Consider the following 25,273-nt stretch of genomic DNA (forward strand, 5'->3'; position numbering starts at 1 on the left):
TATCTGAGGAAGTTTGAAGTTTTGGTCTCAAACCCTGGATCTTCCATTCTATATGGTTATTTACTGAGGGAGGTGGGAAAGGTAGGCAGGTGTCCTGTTTCAGCTGGGATAGGGTTAATTTTCTTCTTATTAGCTGGTGCAGTGCTGTGTTTTGGCTCTGATGTGAGAACAATGCTGACAGCACACTGATGGTTTGAGTTGGTGCTGGGTGATGTTTATACTAAATCAAGGACTTTTCAGTTCCTTGGGCCCTGCCAGTGAGAGGGCTGGGGGGGAGACAGGACACAGGAAACTGGGAGGGGACATGGGAAACTGGGAGGGGACACAGCCAGGGCAGGTGACCCAAACTAGCCAAAGGGATATTCCATACCATATGACGCCATGCTGAGTATATAAACTGGGGGAAGAAGAAGGAAGGGGGGGACACCTGGCATTATGGCGTTTGTCTTCTCGAGTAACCATTATGAGTGATGGAGCCCGGCTTCCCTGGGGATGGCCGAACACCTGCCTGCCCGTGGGGAGTGGTGAATGGATTCCTTGCTCTGCTTTGCTTGGGTGCCTGGCTTTTGCTTTACCTATTAAATTGTTCTTATCTCAGCCCTTGAGTTTTACATTCCTTTCCAATCCTCCCTGCCATCCGTCTGGGTCGGGGGGAGTGAGCAAGTGGCTGTGTGGTGCTGGGCTGCTGGCCGGGGTTAAACCATGACAGCAGGTTATAATAAACAGCTTGAAAACAGCAATATCCTCTTGCAGATTCAGTAATAACACTGTTAGGAGTTTTTATTCCAAAGCATAACTAGCTGTTTTCTGCCTTCATACTTGCAAGAGATCTTCCAGCATTATTTCATACACGTACCTTTGAATGTGTGGCCATATAGCACATTACATTTTTTAGACTGTCCTCAAAGACAACCCTTCCCACCTCAGAAATTATGAATCATATTAAAAATACAAAATCCACAATATTTAAAAAGGTATTATTCATCATACCTGAAACACTGAATAACCTCCGTTTCATTTAAAATTATTATTACACAGTTTATTACATTTATTACAGTTCCTATTTTATTACTTTTCATTTTACAAAATTTACCTATTTTATACTTAATCTTCACCCCATCTAGTGCTGCTTTGCACTTTCTTCATATTTCAACAAGAGGTAGCATTAAACGGATGGACCAATTGTTACCTACGCAGCAGACTGTGTATCGGTATGTGAAAAGCTGTGGCTTTCATGAGGATTATTTAAGCATACCATTATGTTGCATTGGAATTCAACATGCATCATGTGAACAGAAAAGACAGAAGCCAATAATGATAGCTTAAAAAAAACCCCAGAACATACAGGTTAAGAATTATTCTACACTGAAAGAAGGATAAGCATATTGGAATGGTAAATCTTTGACCTTGCAGAATTCATACGACATGAAAGAAATTCTGATTTCACATAGGAAAAGTAACTGCAGGCTTCTAAGCAGAAATCTATAATGATTAGTCCCTGACAAATTTTAATTCTATTGTATTTACATAAAACTTAACTGTGATTTTGAGAATTGCTCCTTTTAAAGACTAAGGGGGGGACTTAGAAAATCAGATTTTCCATGTAACTCAAGTACATATTTATATAAGTACATAAATGAAGTGTATTTATGAAGTGTATATAAAGTATATTTATGAAGTGTACAAATATTTTATATAAAATGTTTAAATAAGCATGTGCATATCTCTCTCTCTCTATATATATATATATGGTTCCCACAATTATACACAACAGCACAACATACCAGGATGCCACACCATTCACATCTCATGCCAGACAGCACCTCAGAAGAGCCACAAGTTTTTTTGCAAACTTCACAACGAGCACTTGAAGAAAGGTTTCCCTCCCTCCAGTGGTGGTGGTAAGTGTCCTGGAGGAACACATCAAGACTTGGTGTTACACAAAACATACAGAGGCATCCTCAACCTAACGTACAATCAGCAATTCAAACAGCTCTGGGGAAACAGCAACACAGACTAGGACATAAAGTATTTTCTTACTTTATACAAACTGAACAATCTTGTATTTCACAGAAAGAAGTTTATTAAACTGCCAAAAATAGTTTAATATTTTTAAATATTCTTTTTCTTCACAGTCCACCAAAAACTGTTTATTCTTTATTTAAACAATTATCCTGAACAGGTTAGTATTATGCATGTATTTTACAGCAAGAAGGTGGGCAGTCTTGCCTCAGACAGACTGCAGGAAGCCTGAGGAATATGACAATGTTTGCCAGGGATGGAATGCAGCAAACAGCTCAACATATATGGGGGGTGGAGGAAGAGTTCCATGCCAGCTTCTGCAATGCAAGTTTTTAGATAAGATGCTTAATTATTATTTTTTTTAATTAGGACATTATATACATTACACAGACTTTTCAGCACTGCTACAATAAGCATCGTACGTCAGAATTTAAGTTCATTTTGCTATCTGTGATGCATTCTGAAGCCACATTTCCTTTGCCTGCCAATAAGCAACAAAAATACTTTGACAAATGGCAGCATGTGAAAGAAAGGCCAAGACTCCTCCCTCTCCTCTAGCCAATTTTCACACTGAAAATGCACGACCACTTTCTGCTGCAGAGGCATTCACACTTACGTGGTCCTGGTGCCCATCCTGGTGACACTGTCTGCAGTCACTGCAAGCAAACAGGATACAGTCTGTGTGCACGTGTAGCTCACATACTAAAAGCATGAAAACAAGAAAACTTCTTTAAGCTAGAAACCCCGGGGTGTTTTTGCTTCCCTTCCCTCCCTCCCTCCCTCAGTCCTCCACTACCTTTTCACACCATGCTTTCTTTCCTTCATGCTCTTTTTTGTTCAAAGACAGGCAATGAAGGAAGTTTATCAGCATTGTCCTGTGTGTTGCTCCATTTCCTTTGAGTTAAACTGATGCCACAAGTATTAGGAAAGGCTAAGCTCATTTTGCTCATAAGCACTTGCTGTATTTCCTTCAATACAGCAAGTTAAATTTGCAACAACTGTTTGGCTTATTACAGCTTTGTCTCACAGTTCCACAGGAACCACTGCCTACTCCCATATAATCATGCCCGAAAGTCTTACTTCGATTTAACCAAATCCAAAAAAAGCTGAATGTTAGAAGCATTAACAGAAAGTTCTCCTGCATCCAAATACCACCAAGTCTTGAGTGTAAAGTAATGGTCTTCCTGAAGCAATACTCCATTCCCTTCACAAAACCTTTTGCAAAGCATACTGCAGAGGAAGCGGGCACAAGAGTGGGTGCAAAACAGCTGAAGCTTTTCTGCTGGACAGCACCTCTGTCCATCCATGGGGCTGTCAGAAGCAGGAGTCAAGAGACAAGACCCCAGCCCCAGCAAAGTAGGAGGGGGACACTCCCACCAGAACAGCAGCAAGGCAAGTAGCACACCCCTCCTGATGGCAGCCAGGAGCCTTGTCTCGCTCACAGTCCCACAGGAGCCCGGGAGCCACAGCAGAGATCAGATCAGCCACCAACCCACGTGGCACAGCTGCACCAGCATGAACTCGCTGGTGTTTGCAAAGTGATAATGACACACGCTGACATCAGAACATGCAAAATGACCGGAGGACATAATTCCTGGGAAGACTGCAACAGCCAGAAAGCATGTTTTACTCAGGAAATAAATACTTTTTATTGCCAAATGACACTCAATGGATTTAATTTTAAACCTGACCAGAATAAACCAGTATGTTAATCTCAACGATTTGTCCAAGGTGTGTCTGCATATGGCAAATCACCATTTCATTGTCAGGAAAAGGAAAATAATAATTTTTTCAGCACACCCTCCTAAGTAAACTTAACATTGTCTTCCAAAATACCTGTTCTATACTGCAGCTGGAAGAAGTTTTAGTGAAGCCTATGAAGTTTTAGGCAAGTTGGTTTTGAATAAAGTACCTTCATTATTTAAAAGCTGACTTGAAGTATCAGAAGTGAAAGAAAACAGAACCTACAAAAAACAACCAAACAAAAAAAAAAGCCACCCAGCTAAATTATTATGCTGCAAAGGATCATTCATTAAAAAAAACAAAACCAACTAAAATATCTCAATACTTAGCTTCACTACTGCAAGAGTTCAGAAAGTTCTCTATGGACGTCAGACAGAGATGGATGAAAAAGATCCTCCTCTAGCTGCTTTTTACAGACTTGTGTATACAAATACTCTGGGAAGGCATCTGATTTTTTTTAGAGTAAATGAAAGAAAGAAGCAAGCATCAAATTCCTCAAATACTTTTTTTCTGGTTTTGTTTTGTTGAACAGGTTATTGTTCCAAGGACATCACAAAAAACTGAAGACTGTAACCTGAAGATTGGAAGGTGGCAACTGTGCATGTTACCTACATGACATGAAAGTATCTTGTAAACAGTATTTAATTATATAGAGAAACCACCTTATTTTAAAATCAGTCTCTGGTCTCTAGGAAAGGTGATCAGAACTAATCCCACAGAAGACCATGATCTACCACCACACCAAAGCAAAGCCTCTTTTAACAGGGCTAAGTCAACCACAAGCTTTTACATACAATGCCCCACACCATACGTCTTCACTGAGCTCAAGAACTTTTAGATGAGGTGTGACATGGTCCCTCCTCCACTCACACTTCTCCATATCCATAGATACAACAGGAATATTTTACAGTGTTGCCAATTCAGCTACCACTCAAGTTAGATGCTTTGAGTCATATCCTCACTAATGGTAAAAGTTTCTGTAGACCATATTACAGCTTGAAGGAATGTCCTAGTTTCAGCTGGGATAGAGTTAGTTTTTTTTCTCGGCAGCTGGTGCAGTGCTGTGCTTTGGCTCTGATGTGAGAACAATGCTGACAGCACACTGATGGTTTTAGTTTTGCATTTACACTAAGCCAAAAACTTTTCAGTTTCTCAGGCCCTGTCAGCGAGAGGGCTGGAGGGGCACAGGAAACTGGGAGGGGACACAGCCAGGACAGGTGACCCAAACTAGCCAAAGGGATATTCCATACCATATGATGCCATGCTGAGTATAAAGGGGGGGACATCTGGCATTATGGTGTTTGTCTTCCCGAGTAACCATTACACGTGACGGAGCCCGGCTTCCCTGGGGATGGCCGAACACCTGCCTGCCCATGGGGAGTGGTGAATGGATTCCTTGCTTTGCTTTGCTTGCGTGGGTGGCTTTTGCTTTACCTATTAAATTGTTCTTATCTCAACCTTCGAGTTTTACATTCCTTTCTGATCCTTCTCATCATCCCTCTGGGTGAGAGGGGGTGAGCAAGCAGCTGTGTGGTGCTGGGTTGCCAGCCAGGGTGAAACCACAACAAGGAATTAACAACATGTTGGGGTTTTTATCATTAATTCTGCTAACACAGGCACATACTGCTATTTGCTATACATGTATGTATATATGTAAGAACAAGACATTTTTTTTCCCCCTTGGTTTAATTCACATCTGCTGCTTCTAACACCAAATCCAACTCAGTAAGAAAATGCGCGCATGTGAAGGACAGGAGCTGTCACAGGAGTTAAACCCTTAAAATAGCTATCCCACTGATAGAAATGTTAAAGTTTTTATATGTTAAGATAAGTCAAATCAGAGCACCTACAAAAAGAAGTTTCATCTTTATCAGCCTTTCCATAACCCTCACAATTCTTTAACTTTTAACAGAACAGTGGTCTTCTGTTCAAGCTAGTCATTAAAGTGCTGAGAACTCCTTCATTATTGCCAAAAAACCAAGTTGGTTCATTTCAAATACATAAACTTGGCAGAATAATCTTTAAAACATTAACTGCCTCCCTCTCCAGTAAAATTGCTGCTCCTGGTTGATGTTTAATAAGAAACTTTTGTAAAGGATCCAATGCTAAAAACATGTTTGGGTTACTCCCTTTCTTCTTTTTTTCTTTGCAGTCCTTCTTCTTGTAAAAAAAAAGGGAAAGCAACTCCCACCATCATGAGTCTGAGTTCATCTGTTACCCAGTGAATTCTACAGCAAAAATAGCTGTCCAAAGCTATTAATAATTATCAGCAGAATTTGGAGGCCAAGCGTTGTCATTTTTTCCAGTAAGTGTTATGTACTTATCTCACCAGAGTTTAATATACATGCATGCTCATTTCTGACCACAGATGCCCCATCATGCGCCCACAGCGTTTAGTAATTTTCTATCTCCTGTCAAGGAAAATTTATTTTAATGTAAGAAAGTCCAACAGAGACTCCTGAAGAGTCCAAAACAAATTATTTGAATTATTTTAAAAGTACATCTAATGATGTTAATAATTTGCTTAGAGAAGTTAACTTCATCTTAACCCTCTTTTCTACCTGAATTACGGTAAAGATTCAGGAAAAGTTCTTTAAATTTCAGTATTCAGTAGAGAACATCATAATTAACAGTAGAATTGTACTATTAAGCTCAGTTATTAGAAGGAATCAAAAAAAAGCAAGGAAGTTCAACAATTCCATCTGGATTGAAAAGCCCTACAGCTTAAAACAGCTAGCTTCTAAAACAAATTCTTAAAGTATTTTTGAAGAGTAAAGGAAGAATCTTGTGCATTTTATGAACCTCAGCTGGAAAAGTATCAGAGAAACAAGTTGTAGACTCACTGGTATTCAGAAAACTGGATAGCAAACAAGTCACTCCACAGAAAAGAAGAAAACAATTTAATCCATGCAAGGAACGTCATTCAGAACCTTCACTGAACCAGAAAAAAAATATGTCTGGGCATTTGTAATACCTAAATATAACATTCAATTTCACATGTTTCTTGTTTAAAAACACTTAAATGGAAACATCTGAAAAAATAAATATTCCCTTGCATTGGGTACAATGCTAACACAGTAGAATTAAGAGAGTAAGAAAATGAAAGCAAAATTTAGAAAGCTTCAACTAAAATCACTAAAGTAATTTTCAAGAGTTAGGAGGACATAGCTAGCAAAAATTTTCTTTCCAAATTCTCTCTCATGCCACACAGGTTCTGAGGCTTATTAAGATAGATCATCAGAGACAACTCTGTGGTATCTGTAGCTCTTTGACCATCCCACCCACACGGTAACTATATTAAGCGACAGATTTCCACTAGTCAGAAGAACATAGTTTAGATTCATTATGGAACTCAGAAGACCAAAGCAGAAACAAAAACCACTGCACCATTGTAAGTCTAAATGCCCTGATCAAGAAGAAATGTTTCCCACACACAGAGGTGATCGTATTAAACAAGACATTATCTTTAGCATAACAGCAATTTTGAAAGCATCTCAAATCCCTACAGAAGTGATTCTTCTCTCAGTAGACCCTATCTTTTTTTTGAAAGTCCACAGGTAATATTCCTTTAAAATACTGAATTCTATTCAACCTCACAACATCAACTGAACAACTACCTGATATTCAAGACAGGGGAGACAAGGGAGAATTAAGCAGCTGCCCCATGTCAAAAATCAGTCAAGTACTTATGCTAACACATATTCCAAATAAAAATTCTGGTGTTTGGTTGATTTATTTAATTAATGTTTTTTCAGAGGATCCATGTCAGAACATTCAGAGCAGTATTATTTTGACAAATAATATTTTCAAATATCTTTCCATTCAAGGCACTCATTGCCACTACAAGCAATAGCTATCTGAGACCAGTAACACAGAAAAGCTATATTCCATTCTTTTGTAGAAAGGGGGAGGTTTTAGAAACGTGAATACCTGATGATTCTCTGTATTAACAGCTCCCATTGGAAACAGAAATAAATTACCTCAACAGGAGGAGTCTTTCTTTCGCCATAATAGCTTCTCATTCTTTGCATATCTCAGGCATGACTTCATTACACACGATCAACATCACAGACTTGCTCAGAGTAAATTGGACGAAAGATGAAAGAGCACACACGTTTGATAAAGTCTGTGGTTTACTGAAGATTCCTTAGTTTGAAGTACACATTTCTACAGTCAATGAGTGGATGATAAACAACCCAAAAAGTCTCACAGTGAGCACATGTATGTGTGTGTGTATATATATGTAAGGTGTGCAATGCAAGCAAAGTGTACATTACTGGATAACACACAGGCAGCTATACAAGTAGGGTTTTTTAAGTTACCTTCACATCGAAAGGCAGATGACTCTAATGACTTTCTGCACACAGTGCAAAACTTTCTTTTGTAATGTCCTGGAGGGCCAAAACAGTGTGCAACTGGAACCTGCCAATGAAGAATGGATAAAACATCATCATCCACAACTTTCAAAGTGCCAGTTACAGTTCACAGAGACTGCTTTATCATGTAAGACAGGTCAGTATATACAACGTAAACTTTACTAAGCCCAAGAACAAATATACCAGCAAAGCATTCTTGTAAAAAAAAAATAGTCCATACTTAATAATATATTTGAAATACTTTAAGTATTTTTTTCTAAAAATATTTTTTACATTTTCCAGTTTTAATATGTAATGTATATATTTTTAAGTGCTGTTCAGCTTCCTGATGTTTCACACTGCCACAAAGCCAAACGTTTCCTGTGGGTTCAGTACTGTGTGACTTACCTGAAATCACAGTTCCTTTCTGTATTCTTAACCGAATCAAGGACAATTGAAGAGTAACAGTTGCACATGTACACAAAATACCCTAAAGACACACTCAAGCCAATTTCTAAAAGCTCTGTGCTGTCACAGTCTGGTACTCTCCACATGCCTTTCACCTCTTCTCTGAATACAGCCCAGCCAACTGACTGATCAGGGCAAAGGCATTGGTCCCCCCCTGCCCCTGCAAAGCACCACAGCCTGGACGGTACAGAGATCCAGCTCTTGAAGTACATCCATACTGAGGTTCCTTTGACTGTAGGTAGAAGATGATACATTTCAACTTCCTCTTGCCAAGAGCTGTACCAACAGTTTTAGCAAAAGTATTTCTAGCATACTATTCACTTATCCTAAAAAGGTAGAGTTTTCTTCTTGTTTAGTGATTAATAATGAAGACTGGAAGCGACAGTACCAAAAGAACAACAGAAAAAATGATGAAAAATGCACAAGAAACATACTTGAGCTTTATACTTGTTCTAGAGACCATTCTTCCTGCAAGACACACATCTTCATTAAATTGACATTCACATTAGATGGAAGAAGCATAATTGCATCTTTACAATTCTATAATCCAAATGACTTCCATAAAAGTTTGCCACAACTTAGGTATTTAGCATTGTGCATCTCACATGCCCTTCCTGATGTGACAAACTTACCAGATTTATCTTCTGGTTCTTGCATCACAAAGAAAACCCCATTTCTACTAAAAGCTGACAAATGTTTACTTAGGTGCGAAATGAAATAAATCATGCCCAGTAAAAAGTTAGAAATGATTTAAGATACACATACAGATATCTACTTTCCCTCCCTGATGTACTAGTAAACAACCCTCCAAAGTTATTGAGCAGGATTTTAATTTCTCTCCTTGTGTATTAAGAGTTTTCCTGGGAATATCTAGCAGCAAATCTGACACATACTGGGATCACAGAATCTGATGACCTAGGAAGTTGCTTGCACTTACAAAGGTATTATTCCCACCAGTGCTTCTGCCTCTGAAAGCACGGAGGCAGTTACACTAAACAATCCTATACTTCAAGCAGGTGCAATGAGTAAGAGTAATAAATTTTGCCAGACATAACACAAGGAGAAAGGAACATTACTGAAAGTTTAGTTAAGAACAATCACTAATCTCCAAACTGCAAAGCACATGGTTCCTTCCGTCCTCCTCAGAATTAATCTTTCGGAGGCAAAGGAGGATGAAGAGAGGTATGAAATACACCTATGTTGTCAGATGTGAACAAGATCATGCAGAGCAGTTGTACAGTGACGCAGTCACGAGCTCATTGCCTCAGCAGACTGCACTGTCTGGAGGGATCCTTGGTCCCTGACTCACCAGGAAACTGCCTGTTCAGATCCCAGGCTCCTCGCCACACCTGGCTGTCAGCCAGCCTACAAAAAGGATTTCATATCAGTATCTCCAACGTGATATATTATATAAAATATCCTTGCCTCCAAAAGCTTTGAATTTTTACTTTATGTAAAAGTTCAGGACTTAAAACTACAGACAGACTATGCTTTGTGGTCTGTCTCCTGCTCCTGTCAATCCACACAGAAACTTCATTCTCTTCAGCCCTCCAGCTCTAACTGACACAAAGTTCAGGGTTGGCTTGCATTATTTATTTATTTATTTATTTTAAATCAGAAGAGTCATATAATGCCTGCTTATAAAAAGAATATATAACCTTGGGGAGGGGTGGTGGTGGTGAACCCTGGAGAGACTGGGGAGCTGTAATGAAACTATCTCAGATTAAGGCTCATAATCCCTACCCACTTTTATTGCACTTTCATACTTCTTCAGGAGAAATGAAAAACCAAACCTCCCTGTAGAGTAACATAAAAGTTACCTGGCTCAGCTATTCTTGAAGTAAAGTGCCAGAGCTGTTTTATTGCTCTAGCCATTCTAAAAATAAGAGGAAAGTCCAATTGCAGCTTGGTGGGAGAAGGCCACTTGCCCAAAGATCATTCTACACCATGAGTTCAAGTGCACGTCAGCACAATCCCAGCCAGACACAGCAAGTGGGAGGAGTACTGAAAAGGCCTGATGGGATTTTTCCATGAAAGCTTTTCTGCACATCTCTCACCTTCAAGTCATCTGCCTGCCCTACTGGTGCCACAGCCCCAGGCACAGCAGAGCCAGCTGTCCCCAAGGCAGCAGTACTCCCCTTGAGATCAGACACAGACAAGACCTCCTCTATCTCTGGAGTGGTCAATAACCTCCTCTGGACACCCAGCATGGGCATCTGATCCCCTCAACAACCCATGTTTGAAACACAGAGAACTTTCCTTTCCCTGGCCATGAGTCTGGCTATTTTATCTTACAACTGGCGTAGAAATGCAGGCTTTTCATTACTGTCACAGAAAGGTTCTGCTGAAAAAAAAAGGACACTCCATATATCAAAGTAGAGTTTTGTGAAAAAACTGCTTCTTTGGGGAAAGACTGTAAGAAATTACTTTGACAGGAGTCAAACTTATTCAGGGTCTGACTGTACTTATCTAGAAGACCTGAGGGAAAGATACCAAACCTAAATTCTGCACGTGTTCAGACCCTGGTAACAATCCTCCGAAGTCTCATGTCACTGTGAAAAAGAAGGGAACAACTTGCTGATTGAAATGTCGGGTGGAAAAAAGAAAAGGGGAAAAGAAAAAGGAAAAGAAAAAAAAAATCTGTTCACCTTAACTTCTTCCTTTCTGAAACAAGCCAAAGAAACTTTATTTATTATGAATGGTCTTTCTAACCTGCTTTCAAAGAGACAGGTATAAAAGCACTGCAGAGCCTGGTGGGAAATGGGATGGGAATAAGATGGAAAAAGAGAAAAAAAAAAAAAAGCAAGTACAACATAACGAAATCATCTATCACATGATGTTTCTCCTTACAGCTCCCTATATTTCTTTTGTTGCCAAACAAGTTCCAAGCACCCAATACATAAAAAGAACCAAAATTCAGACCAGGAAAGCCAGTGAGGCAGCATGTCAGAATCTGAAATGTTAGGCATTTTTCTTTAATTTATATCCACCTGTATGAGTACAGCGAAGTACAGACACATAAGACAGCCTACAGAAGGAAAGTTTAATAATTGATGAGAGTTTAAAACTGCTTCTCCAGTATAACTACTTAAATTACTTTATGCAAACCACTAAAATTGATTTCTGCAGAAAAATACAGAAAATTTCTGCTAGTAATACCATTAAATGACATCTAAGTGCCCTTACAGTATTGATCAGAAGCCCATCAAAAGACAGCGATAACACACCAGCATAAGCTCCAGAATGACTGCACTCTTGGACAAGATATTGCTAGTTCCTGTTTTGTTTCCTGCCACCTGTCAAGAAATCCAAAGCATTACAGAACATACCACATTTCTGTAAAAGTCTGTAATGGCCTGTAACAAAATTTGAACCTACAGAAAAAAAACTTAGAATCTAACTCTCTCAGCGCAACCTGTGCAAGTGTATAGCATTTCTGCATCATAGAGAAAGAACAGCAACAAACTGCTCTTAATATCCAAACTTTGGAAAAAATAGAAAGAATAGAATTGTTTTCTTTTGGTAGTGCTTTTTGAAATTGTTCCTCATCCTGAAATGTCACAGGCTACCAAGTATATAGATAACAGCAGGCCATGAATTTAAGTGCTCTTTTCCACTGCAGTGGTATCACTACGCACAGAGCAGCCCAGCTACCACCCAAACCCTCTAGTTTGTGAATAGAGTCAAGTCAGGTCAAATCTTACTGGTCTGCAACCTTCTGGACACCTCAGTGGGGAAAAACACAGCTCCAGGAAGGCCAATTCTTCAACCAGGTACAGCTGCTTTTGTACCAACTCAGGGAGAAGAAAGTGTTTAGCCTGAATCCTGAACCAGACTTGCAGGCTCAAAGGGGAACAAGAGAAATAGACATACCAAAAGCCCGTGACAGCTGCTGTCTTGGGCAGTCTTGAAAAAGAACAACCTACTAAAAACTGTTACTCAGCCTGTATCTAAATATTATTTTGCCCATGTATCTCCTTCCCCATTACATTTAAAAAAACTCACACTTGGACTTTGTAGGACACTGGAGAGACCAAGAAAGCAGGGTTGCAGGACCTACAGTAGTGTGGGGCTGATCAGCTTCCAAGTCGGAAAGGGTATACAGAAATACAGACACAAACACTTTCACAATAACCTCCAAAGGTTGAACGAAAGGAATTTAACGTAAGGTCACTGGTTTTCCGTTCAAAAACACTGGTGTTTTAAGGACAAGCACAACCAGCACGGAAGCAACCGTGCCCATAAGGGTAGTCAGTCACATGCCGTCTTTCACAAAGACTCAACAGAAGGACAGCAAAAATTGCTGATACAAATTAAAATGGTGTTTCTGAAACAAATGGAGTCTGATGTTTACGCTGCAGAAGTACTTCCTTATCTAACACTCCTAGGGTTCACTTCGACACCAAACCCCTTTGCTCTAGAGAGGTAGATAAGGTGATCACATCCGAGTACACCCGTGATTATTCTGTCCAGGTTGCCTAGACCACAGCCTCTCTGAAAGCAGCTAACAGATTTGTGATTTGACTCTTCCCAGTACTGACGTCTTTTCAATTACCTACTTATTACTCAGTAATCACAAAGAGCTCTTTTATTTGCTTGAAACCTCTCTACTTCAGTAGCAAAGGATTTCTGCAACTTAAATATACTGCATGCAGCTGAATACACTCTATTTCTACTTCTGCCTTTTAGAGACAATGTCTGTCAATTACTTGTCAGTTGTGTCCAAACTGACATTCTTCCTCTGAGTACCTGATAAGTCAGTTGGTGCTAAAAAGCAACTTTATGTACACATGCCGTATGGAAGTTCTGAAATCAGGTAAGAATACAAAGTCAAATGGTGTCTCTGCATATCATAGGACAGAAAAGATGAGAAAATCAAATACTTATCAAAGTTTTACCTGGGGCTAGGGCAAGGGAACAATGCACACCCCTATGTGACCTCACCTTAACCAGGAACGCTTTTCTCCATCCTACAGATCTCTGTGACAGGACATTAGGCGTTATCTAAAAGCCCTCAAGGACCCTTTACGATGGGAACTACACAGTGAATTCCATACCATTCCAAATCAGGAGTATATGATACTTCTACTAGAAAATGAGACTTGTGTAAGAGCTTTCCACTGCAATTAAGAGTTGCTTGGACTAGCTTTTTTTGTTCTGGAAAGAGAAAACGATATGCAAGAGACAGTCACTCCTTGCTCTTACTGCTACAGAGAAAATCAATGTTGATCTCCTTCTATCAAGATAAACAACTAAAAGAAACAGACACAGTGGCATCCCACACCACTTCTGAACCTGAAGGGTAACTGAAACAGCTATAGGGCTCTTCTGGGAGTTCATAGGCTACCAGGCAGCTTGCATCAAGATTCAATAGAGCATAATAAGCTCTCCTGAGTTGACCTCAGGGTTAAAGGGACTATCATTCTGGGGAGGAAAAGGAGGAAGGAAACTTCGGTGCAGGGCCAAGATTAACAGCAAGCAGTTTTTCACCTCATTTGGCTTCTAAATAATGCCATGTAGCTGCTACATTGCAAGCAACTGCCTTGCTGAAACAATGCAGGTATAGGTCAAGTGCTGAAGAACTAGACATGGACCTTCCTGGTGAAGGTGGTCAGGGCTACCCAGCAAGCACCCAGGTCAAATCATAGAATGGTATGGGTTTCAAGGGACCTTTGAAGGTCATCTAGGCCAATCCCCCTTGCAATAAGCAGGATCTACTACATCAGGTTGCTCAGAGCCCCGTCCAGCCTGATCTTGAATGTTTCTGGGGATGGGGCATCTACCACCTCTCTGGGTAACCTGTTCCAGGTTTTCACCACCCACATAGCAAAAAATTTCTTCTGTGTATCTAGACTGCATCTACTGTCTTTTAGTTTAAAGCCATTAGCCCTTGCCGTATCACAACAGGCCCTAGTAAAAAGATCGTCTTGAGGTACAACCATTATTAGGACTCTCTGTGAAAAAAACCCTCACACTAGCAAAGCCTCTTTATCATGGACAAATAGAAGAGGAATAATAAAGAGACAAAAGAACTTAACAAAACTTGGGTTTACAATATATAATATAAAAGAAGAAAAATATTAAGCATGTATTTTGTGAAGTTGAGTCCATGTTACAGCTCTAACTCCACTACCACCATCAAAAAGCAGGAGAAAATGTCCCTTGACTGATGCATGCCAAATACACAGTAATTTGAAAAGAAGATGTAACAATAATATGCCAACCAGCTTATTTACAAATATTGCATTTCAGCCTGTCTTCTACAGCAGTCTTCTGGGAGAAGTAGTAAATATTCAGGAAGCATTCATTCAAGCATTTTTTTTAACCCACACCGATGTAAAACCCCCAACATCTGCAACTACCACCAAAGAATGATTTTCTAAAATTGGATTCTGATGGGGTTTTTTTCCCCTATGTTCTCCAGAACTCCCACCCAAACCAACCACATCAAATTCTCCTTCCCTGCTTCCCAACCTTATTCCCATTTGTTAAAACACTTGAGCCACTTGTAACAACATTCCTTAAAAGCTAATTCTCTGAGGCAGTCACACAAAGATCCCTCAGACATTTCTGACAGCTGAATGAGACCGGGGGACTTATTATTCTAAGGCAAGTTAAGCAGTAACCAAACCTTGATGGTCTTTGTCTCACACTTAGTTGGACCTTCCATTGCTTCTTGGGCAGGGAACAGGGGTAGGGAAAGAAAGTAAACAAACAAGAGGTTGTGTCCCAGTACAGAAGTACTTCAGTGGCAGAAAAATGAGATGCTGCTGTTGTGTGTTCAAAGTACAAAGTGTCCAGTACAGAACAGATTATCAGAAGCATGGTTAGGGGGACTTAGTGTAACCCAAGTACCCTTTTATTCCTCTCTTCTACTTTCAGTTCATGAGGAAATGACCCAAATAACCACCCACACACAGCTGAATCCAGCAGCCATAGGGAGACACTCAAGTCAGCAGGCAACTGCAACACCTGCTTGCCCAGGCAGAGACCTCTTCAAGCACCACAACCTTCCCATTAACTATCACAACTCATGAACACAGCTGCTATCCACATCCTGAACTACAAAGCCAAGTTTTATTTTTAGCATAGAAAGCTTCAGGAGAAGCTGATGACCTAAACCAGCATTTTTCCATTCTAGACAACCTGGCTTTAAGAACAAAAGCACACAAGAAAGTTTCATGAGCAGCCTGTCAACCCTAAGGAAAAACAAGCATAGCAAATGCCCAGCTTCAGTAAAACCACGTTCAATATACTATCATTTCCATTTAGTTTGCAAAGAACAGTTATACAGAAAACATATACACACTTCTAGGGCAAACTTAAGAGTAAAAAATTTGTAATACAGCTTCAATGCCAACCTAACATGGGAAAGTAAAACTTGACATTTCACACCCAATCAAAGAGGTTTTGTTTTCACTGTTACTCTGTTTTGTGTTGGGTGTTTTGGGAGTGGGTGTCCCCATGTCTGTCCGTCCCCCCCCCTTTTTTTGAACATGTATCTCAGAGTAGAAACATAAGGGAATGTGGGAAAGAGAGGGTCTGCATTTGGTACAGTTGCCAAAACCTTACCAGTGGAACAAATCATTTCCCCTGCAAACCATAAAACCATAAGCTTGTTCAGAAGACTGATCCATGAAGTCTTATTTTGCAACATCATGACCTGGACCCAGTCTAGAACACTGAATACAGGTGATAATGATTAATAATAGTGGAAAAAATGTTCTCAAGGCGAACAAAAAGAATGATCTGAGACTGGATGCAATCATGGCATGGTTGTGACTCTGTGGGCCTTTACTTGACACTGGGAAGGAAACCCTACTCTCAGGAATAAAAGTTTCCATGAAACATCTGCTGAAAAATTATCATCTGACAGTTTGATTTATTATCAAATGATACAGACTCTGATGAGGTTTAACAGTTGCCACCTTCTCTAGATGAAATCCAGGAGGTTAAAGTAAAAAACAACAACTCACCATCTCATTTCTGTAATATACTGAATATTGACATACTAGAAGCAACTACCAGAAAAAAAATCCCACCAGTGTTCCCTCCTACATTGGACCTTTTCATAAAGAAATAATAAATAATCTGAAAGGAGAGAAGGGAGATTAAGAAAATAAACTTTCCACACATTCTCTAAATGATTACCATTTGCTTTTTGCTCTGTTATGGTTTTTAAGCAAATGCCAAGTTCAATATTTACTTCGACAGAGCCTGCACGCAAAACGACGTCTCCCATATGGCAGACTTCACTTGCACAGCAGACCCAGGATTAATGAAACTTAGATGACCACGTCAGGGAGGACAACACTGTCCAGAAAGAATAGCACAATCCAGTATTTTCAAAACACAGTCATTACAGCTCAGCATGGATAACGCAGAAGACACTTTGCAGCTAAATACAGCAACACTGAACTGCAAACAGCTTTTGAGTGCTGACAACCACTCTCAGATAAAACAAATTCTACTGCTCAGCAACAATAGTTAATTTTATGTGCAAACTATTAGATAAAATTTATGTGTTGGGGCAGGTAAAGAATGGGGACTGGTAAAAGAACAAAAAAACCCCACACTGACATCCACAACTAATGCCAGTGGAAGCATTAGTAAGTTTAAATGCAGGATTTTTACCATGCAAAGGCAAAGGAACAAATGCTATTTTTAACAATGAATTATATTTAGAGCACATTCACAAAAGAAGCCGTCACAAATGTTTACAGCTCTAACACTCTGAATTGTTTCCCAGTTGGATTTATCATCCCCCCAAGGGCCCTTGCAAAGATACCTGTATCATCTGACTCTGTTCCTTTTCCCATGCTACAACGGCTGCCAGCGTACTGCAACAGTAGTAGTTGCTAATTCCTAGCAATATCATTTCTATCTATGTGTCCCTTTACCGCGGGTTCTGAGAGCAATTATTTCTTACTATTTCACTGGCAACTTCCTATGTATTGGACAAGTTTTTTTCACCTAAGTTATACCTCTCAAGATGAAAAGTATGTGGGGAAGAGGAAGTGTGTAGTAAGCCTAACAGCATGATCATTTAGACAAAGCAAATATAAGGAAAACAAGTGGCTGGCTGATTTCTCTCTATCCAATTCATGTAACTTCAAAATACTGTTTCAGACTTTCCTGTCCTACCCCCTGTATAGGTTTCCACAACATAAAGGAATTTGTAAAGCTTTCTAGGATACAAAGAAGGGAAGCAGATCTGCTTCACAGGTTCCCAGGTCTACACAATGTGTTCCCATAAATGTGCTTTTAGTCAGAGAAGTCTGTAATGTACATGATTCTGATTTTACAGCCGTGTTTCATTTGACTTTTGGATATGGCTCTTTAAGGTATTTGTAGTGTTTTACTACTTCTCCAGTAAGTTTCTGATCTCCTTCCCCTTTTTTCCTTTTCTGTCATCTTTTCCCAAGCGGATAATACACTTTGTCTTCTCATTATTTTAACTTCTTAATGCCTTAGTTGCATCCTATTATCTTCTTTAATGTTGATTCATCTTTCAGACCTTTTAAAAACAATCTCTTAAGCATGAAGTCTTGTGGGAGAGAAAGTCACAGGGCATCTGAAAGCAAGTACTTTATTAATTACCAAAATAAATAAATTTGAGTTATTACCATTAGCTGAAGTCCTGCCCTCAGATTTTTTTTACTTTGAAATCCTATGCTTTTAATGCAATGACTTTATTCTCTGGACACAATAAGCAAGCAAATTCTTAAGGTGCAGCAATCAACAGAGGCTAAACACAGCCCCTTCCCTAGACAGAGAAGCTTTAGTATTTTCCCAGTAAGATGCAATTGCTGTAAAAACATTGGTGGCGTACAGAGTTCTTCTTCAGTATGACACATGGTACAGTTTTCTGAGAGGACTGATACCAATCAGTTGGCCCGCTACGTTATTGCAAGGCTTCCAGGTAATGACACACAAGTAAGAATATCTAGTAGTATTTAAAGAATGCAAATAACTGCTCTTCAAAAGACAGACTATCCACAGCTGCCCATAGCAGGGACTTTTCAAAGGAGATGAAACTTTGCCTTTGAGCGGCTACAAAAGCCTTGGTGATGACTAACACAATTGATTGAAGGATTACAACACCAACAAGCCACTACTGTACTACACCATGTTCAATAGTAATAAATTTGTGCCATTATCCCAAGAAAGGGAAAAGGCAATGTGTGCTTTACTCACCCTTACAAGGCTTGGAGCAATACATGAGCATGGTATCTTGACATTCTTGAGGCACTTCTCATGAGACATGAAGTTGCAAACTGTGGAAATAAAATAAGAACCGTGAGCAAATCTTCACAAATAAGGGATTTTGTGAGAAACAAAACAAAAAATGATATGGAGTCAAATACAATTAGGAACATATCTTTTTAATCACACTTGCTCTCCCCTAGGTTTGAGGATGTACATGACTGCCACACTTCAGGCAGCACGTGAACTCCATCTCACTTTGTTACTAAGGCATTGGCAATGGAAAAGAAGAAGGGTTTAAACCAATACATTACAGGCCTACAGCGAGTCATGCCCTCCCACACCTTCTCCCCATAAGCACCACAATGAGCTCTTAAATTTCAAAATATATTTTAAACAATCTAAAGTCCAAAACAGCTTCTTCGATGTAGCCAAAGCAGATACACACGTTTGAAAGTAAACTTATTCTACAAGCTAATGTGTGTGACAGGAATAAATGAGAGAAACCACAGTACTGTTACACAGTGAGACTAATGGACGAAGGATACTAAATTAAAGGTCACCATTTGCATGCAGCTTTGAAAGTCAAGAGCAACTAATTATTGCTTCTACTGTGGAAGCACAGGTTTAGAATTCCACCTGATCTCCACAAAGTACGCTTTCAAGCAAGACAGCATTCGAAAAAATCCATTCTCATCGGGATCATATTTTCCATAGCTTCTTACCATGGATTTACATGATGTTAAGCTGTTCCAAGAAAACAAGGCATTCTTTATTCCATTCCCACCACCCTGCATTAATGAGGAGCTAGTAAGCTGTGCAGCTACAGCTTTAGAGTCCTCCTTATTTCAGAACTACCCTTAGCAGTTCCAGCGCAAAGCCTTACACAGATGCTCAGGCTCTGACCTCGTGTGGAAGCACAGACCTCTCCCCGTGCCTGCTGTTGCTGTACACAGGAGGTTTTCACACAAACCTGCTTTTCAGAAGCATGCTGTACTGCTTCCTAAGTTTCACCAGGAATGGAGAAAACCCCTATGCACTTCAAGCTTCCCATCTGCAGGCCATTGCCACCAAAAGCAGACCATTTTCCTTTCCTCTCTTCTCCCTTCTCCAGCTCATTGACTTCCGATTTCACAACACTGCTGCCTCCCATGCCAACTCAAGCATTAAAATCCAGATCCACTTCTCTGTGATTTACCGCTAGTCCATGCCAAGCAACCTTTCCTTTTATCTGGCACAAAAAGAACGATAACCTCTTTCACACTGGCGCTCATCTTAATGCAAGCAGCAGGCAGACATTTGTTTTTCATTAGTCTGCAAATCAAAAAGAAGTAGCACTGCAAGTCACCACTGCGTATAAACACATTATTATTCATCATCCATGGTTGAACGCAGAGTGATTACTGCATTGATGAAAGGAAGTGGGAACGGAGCAGATCCAAACCTTCTGCTGGGTGCTGTGCAGTATTAAGTGCATCTCTAAGGTTGATAGCATTCGTGACTAAATAAGGCAGGTAAGGGGTGGAAACAGTCAATGAAGGGATAATAAATCAGATTCTCAGAGCTGAAAATGCAGATGCCCAAGACAGTTGTACGCGGTCACTATGGAGGAAGGAGCACACAGCCCATCAGCATGTAAGAGACCAAAGAGAACAAAGGGATTGTCCAGGCAGAGGAAACAAGCATCTCCTATTCCAGAACACAGGTATGACCCCACACAGAGAACTGGTGAATTCTTTATCACACTTACGTATATTACAACAACATGGATGTTGATGGACATAACCTACTCTCTCCTCAGGTCTCCACAGCATTTCTATGGATGCTTTCAGAAGGGTCAGCTAGTTGCTGTGAGAACAAGTCTGTAAAGGTTGCAGGAGAGATGCTCCCTGCCCACTACTAGCTAGTCTGAAATGTACCATATATGCCCTGCCACTGACAGAAGACATCTGCCCCAGTCTTTTCCCTGTCTCAGGTGGTGCCTGAAGCTCAGCTGAACCTGTCTAGGTCAGGAGGGCTGGACCCTGCAGGCAGAAGCATGGTGACAAAGGTTCCCACAGCTCCAACCCACAAAAGGCAACAATATGAAGCTTCAAATATAAATAGGCAGCTGTCAAGAACTTCATAAAGGGGTGAGAACTTGTCAAGGAGAAAGCATCAGTGAAATGGCGCAGTTTTCCTTTGTTTTTCTGGTTCAGAAGCAGGCAAACTAGAAAGGAAAGCACAGAGCAAGACGCTACAGACTGCTCCCATAAATTTTATGATCGGCAAGAAGCAGCTGGCAACTGAGGTCTGCAAGACCAGTATCTCCAAGTGGCTACTGGCTTGAAGTGCACATACAGTAACTCAATACACAGGTTAACCAAGCCCTACACAAATGCCTCAGGGAATTCAGAAGGCTCCGAATCAGCTGACAGATGTGAAGCTCCTTCCATGGGCAAGGATCTTGAGAGATGATGTCCATTTATTCAGACAACTCAAGTTGTGAGTTGTGCCTGAACACAATACCACTCAGTTTTCTCTTTGTGGTGACAGAAGCAGCAAAATACGGCCCTGCATAAAGACAGCATCCCATGGTTCAGCTGAGGAAACATCTCGTGGCACAGAAAAATAATACTGAAGACTTATTCAAACCAGCAATTTCAGAAAAGCGGTAAACCAAAAAGTGAATAAAGGTTTCATGCAAGGAGAAAAACAGGAAGGTGCATAAAGCTTTTAACTGCTTGACTGCATATCAAGAAAGAAAACACAAAATAATGAATTTCCAAAAATTTTGTGGAAAAGATTGAAGTATTTGCAAAAAAACAATTAAGAAATATCAAGAGACAAATGGCAAGAGATCAGTAGGGTCCGAACAGAGACTGTAACATTCTCCACAGAAGATTTTCACATGTTTTTCTGTAGGTACTCACACATCCCTCCTCTGCCTGTCACATGCTTCAGATTTGGCAGGGAGGATGCACACGCTGCAGCTACATTTCTTCTTCCTGTCCCACAGAATTCCTCAGGGGGTGCACTAACTCTTACAAGGCACCATTTTGCTTCTCTTTTCAACACTCCCCAAAAAAGGGGGGGGGGGGGGGGGAGGGGCGCGGAAATGGCAGCAGGCCAAACTGAAGTATGAACAGTACTGGGGGGTGTGAATTCTAAATTTGTGTCAGTAGCACTGGAGAGGGAATGCAATTAAGCCTGAAGTTCTGACAGCCAGGAGAGGTTTGGTGTTTTTTAAGGGATGGTCTTTCACCAGGAAAAACAAGCCAGAAGATGCTGCATGAAGTTTCAGAATACGAAATGCAAAATTTGAGGTAAAATCATTTAGCGGAAGAAGACAGGCTGTTCTATTTATAGGCAGAAGATTTCTCCATACAAACTCAGTGATGAGGCACCAGCCCATGCATCTATGGATTGTCTAAGTCACAACAAAGCAATTTCAAATGCAGCTTTCAGATGCTGTATACAAAAGTGATGGTTTCACTAAGGTGTGAAAGGCAGGAGCACTCAGTGCATCCTTTAGTTAAGCATTTTCAGCACTGCCAAAAGTACCTAACAGTATGGATGAAGGGAGAGACAAACACTTGAGGTGTATTGGAAGAAAACAGTGCCTGCAACCTTCACATTGGACTTTCAATACAAGGCATCCATATCCAGGTTTAAACTGAATGAAGCTATAGCATATTGAGGGAAAATGAAGAGAGGCAATTTCCAGATACACTGACAGAATCCACAAAACATGTACCTGCAGATTTGGGGGACTTTTCATGGTCTCTCTGAGCACCTAACTATATGGTCAGGTGTACAGCAGCAACAATATTTGACAATTTTCCCTTGTTCCCCTCCTCTATTCAATAATAAATTACTTCAATTATATGAAAAATTAGATATTCCCAAAGCACAGCAAGAAGCCAGGTGGCCATCAGGCACCACAGGACTGCTCCATGCCCACACCAACCATGAGATGTGGCTTTACAGTGGTCTTTGCCCAAGTGCCTTCACTTCCTAGGGTTACTTCCCCAGTCACATTTTGTTTGACTTGGTAATTTAATAAAGAAAAAGGCAATATATATGTACAGCAACACGCAGTGAATATACAGCCAGCCGCTCTCCAACATACACTTGCAAGGAAATACAAAACATCTCCCTCAGCTGTCCCTAGGAAGGCAGGACATAAAAGCTGGGCCCTGCAGAGGGACCTGGGCAGGCTGGAGCGATGGGCCCAGGCCAGTCGTGTGAGGTTCAGCAGGGCTCAGTGCCGGGTCCTGCCCTTGGGTCACACCAGCCCCACGCAGCGCTACAGGCTGGGGCAGAGCGGCTGGAAAGGGCCTGGTGGGAAAGGGCCTGGGGGTGCTGGGTGACGGCCGGCTGGGCAGGAGCCAGCAGTGTGCCCAGGGGGCCCAGGCGGCCAGCAGCACCCTGGCTGGTGTCCCCAGCAGTGTGGCCAGCAGGACCAGGGCAGTGACCGTCCCCCTGCACTGGGCACTGCTGAGGCCGCCCCTCGAACCCTGTGTTCAGGTCTGGGCCCCTCTCTGCAAGAGGGACGTAGAGGGGCTGCAGCGTGTCCAGAGACGGGCAGCGGGGCTGGGGAAGGGGCTGGGGCACAGGTCTTGTGGGGAGCCGCTGAGGGGGCTGGGGGTGTTCAGTCTGGAGGCTCAGGGGGGACCTTGCTGCTCTCTACAGCTGCCTGACAGGAGGCTGTGGGCGGGTGGGGGTTGGTCTCTTCTCCCAAGTAACAAGTGACAGGACAAGAGGAAACGGCTGCAAGTTGCGCCAGGGGAGGTTTAGATTGGAGATTAGGAAAACTTTCTTCACTGAAAGTGTGGTGAAGCATTGGAACAGGCTGCCCAGGGAGGTGGTGGAATCACCATCCCTGGGGGTATTTAAAAAACGTGTAGATGCGGTGCTTAGGGATGTGGTTTAGTGATGGACTTGGCTGTGCTGGGTTAACAGTTGGACCTAATGATTCTATGATCGCTATAACTCATGAGCTGTGCAACACTTGTTAACAAAGCAACAGCTATTTACACCCTCCAATATGCCACACTTTTTCCAAATAACCCTTTTTCTCTGTCCTCAAGACAGACTTCAAAGCAGAATCCAAAACTTGAAAGAAGAAGGTGGATTATGTCCCGTGCAGACTCTAGCAATGTGTCTGTGTCCCACACAAATGATGGCTGGGTGAGAATTGCCCAAGAAATACCAAATTTAACACATAATCTTCTCCTATGCATGACAAGACCATCCAGTTCTGAGGAAAATCCTAGGTGGTGTTGAAAATTACTTTTGTTTCCACTCTGAGGAGATACTCATCACAATCCAGTTTTGCTGTTTTTCAAGCAAATTTATTTGTAAATTTTTATTTTAACATTTTAACTTTAACAATTGTATTTATAAATCTAATTTTACATTTGCTAAACACTTTTAAAAACAGAGCTACTAAATTGCTCTCCAAGGAGGATCAAGGAATGTCAACAAAAAGACCAAAATGGATTTGATTCTCTTCTGGAAGTCTGATCAGTTTAACACATGACTGACTGTGCACCTATTCACAGGTGGGTTCTTAAGGCAAGAGCACTTCTCTCATTTCAGTAAGGACTTATTCTGAGCTTAACAAATGCACCTGCAAAGTAAATTGCAATTTCTCCTCCAACTGTCTGTTGCCTGGATTTGTTGACCTGCCAGTAGCCTTCTGCCCCTCTGCCTCTGCTTCTTACATCTCAATTAAGTTGCACCAGTTCCAGAAGCCACAGCAACACCCACTCCTTCCAAAAAATCCCTCCTTTTATGTTCACTGCAAGGTGCCACAACCCATGGGTTTTGCAGGACATGGTCTGGTACTTACAAAGGAACCACCATCACCCTTCATTGCCACAGGTCACATTCAGGACTCTTGAAGAGAGGTCTTGTACCTGAAGACAGATGCAAGTTCCTGCAGCTGAGTGCTCCTTCCATGCAAACCTGAGATGCACTGGCACACCGCAGACCAACAGCAAACTCCAGTGACTCCCAAGAAACAACACAGTGTTTTGGCCAGCTGCCTGTCACAGAGCCAGTACTAGGAAAATTTCATACCCTGACATTAAGTGACAACACCACAACTCCTCAGTATTGACTGGATGACTTGGAAAACAATAGTTTCTTGTTGTTCATCGTCATCTCTGAGTGCTGTAACTCACTCGCATTTTGTCACCTGCACAAGCTGTAATTCCCAGCAAGGGCCTGCAAAAGTTTATTCTAATCTTTTCAGAAAGGTTATAGATTACTGAATGCCCTAGCTGACTAAAGGGCTTGTTCCTGTTTTTAAAACAAACCACTAGCTCAGCCAGGAATGGCCTAGTAACTCAGAATTGTTTTCCCAGCTATGAGTGCATAATAAATTTTTCATTTCTGGAAAACTTTAAGTGCAATGCATTAAAGAACATACTCAGCTCATTAATGGGAACATAAATAAAACTAAATGAAAAGCAGTAATTCTCTAGGGCATC

At 41.0% G+C, this 25,273-nt stretch overlaps 1 protein-coding gene across 2 annotated transcripts in view; it reads right to left on the minus strand.

Annotated features, from left to right (window-relative positions):
- The window catches only part of DGKQ (diacylglycerol kinase theta), a 108,835-nt gene that overhangs the window by 63,530 nt on the left and 20,032 nt on the right, over window positions 1-25,273 (minus strand). For both annotated transcript variants that reach the window (XM_055790542.1, XM_027782967.2), the window contains exons 2-5: window positions 18,786-18,865; window positions 8,088-8,187; window positions 2,639-2,724; window positions 1,785-1,910 (exon numbers count right to left, since the gene is read on the minus strand). In XM_055790542.1, the coding sequence (XP_055646517.1) occupies window positions 1,785-1,910; window positions 2,639-2,724; window positions 8,088-8,187; window positions 18,786-18,865 (392 nt within the window). The remainder of the gene's footprint in view (window positions 1-1,784; window positions 1,911-2,638; window positions 2,725-8,087; window positions 8,188-18,785; window positions 18,866-25,273) is intronic.

The sequence above is a fragment of the Falco peregrinus genome, chromosome Z (genome assembly GCF_023634155.1).
Source record: "Falco peregrinus isolate bFalPer1 chromosome Z, bFalPer1.pri, whole genome shotgun sequence".
In the NCBI taxonomy this organism is placed as follows: domain Eukaryota; kingdom Metazoa; phylum Chordata; class Aves; order Falconiformes; family Falconidae; genus Falco; species Falco peregrinus.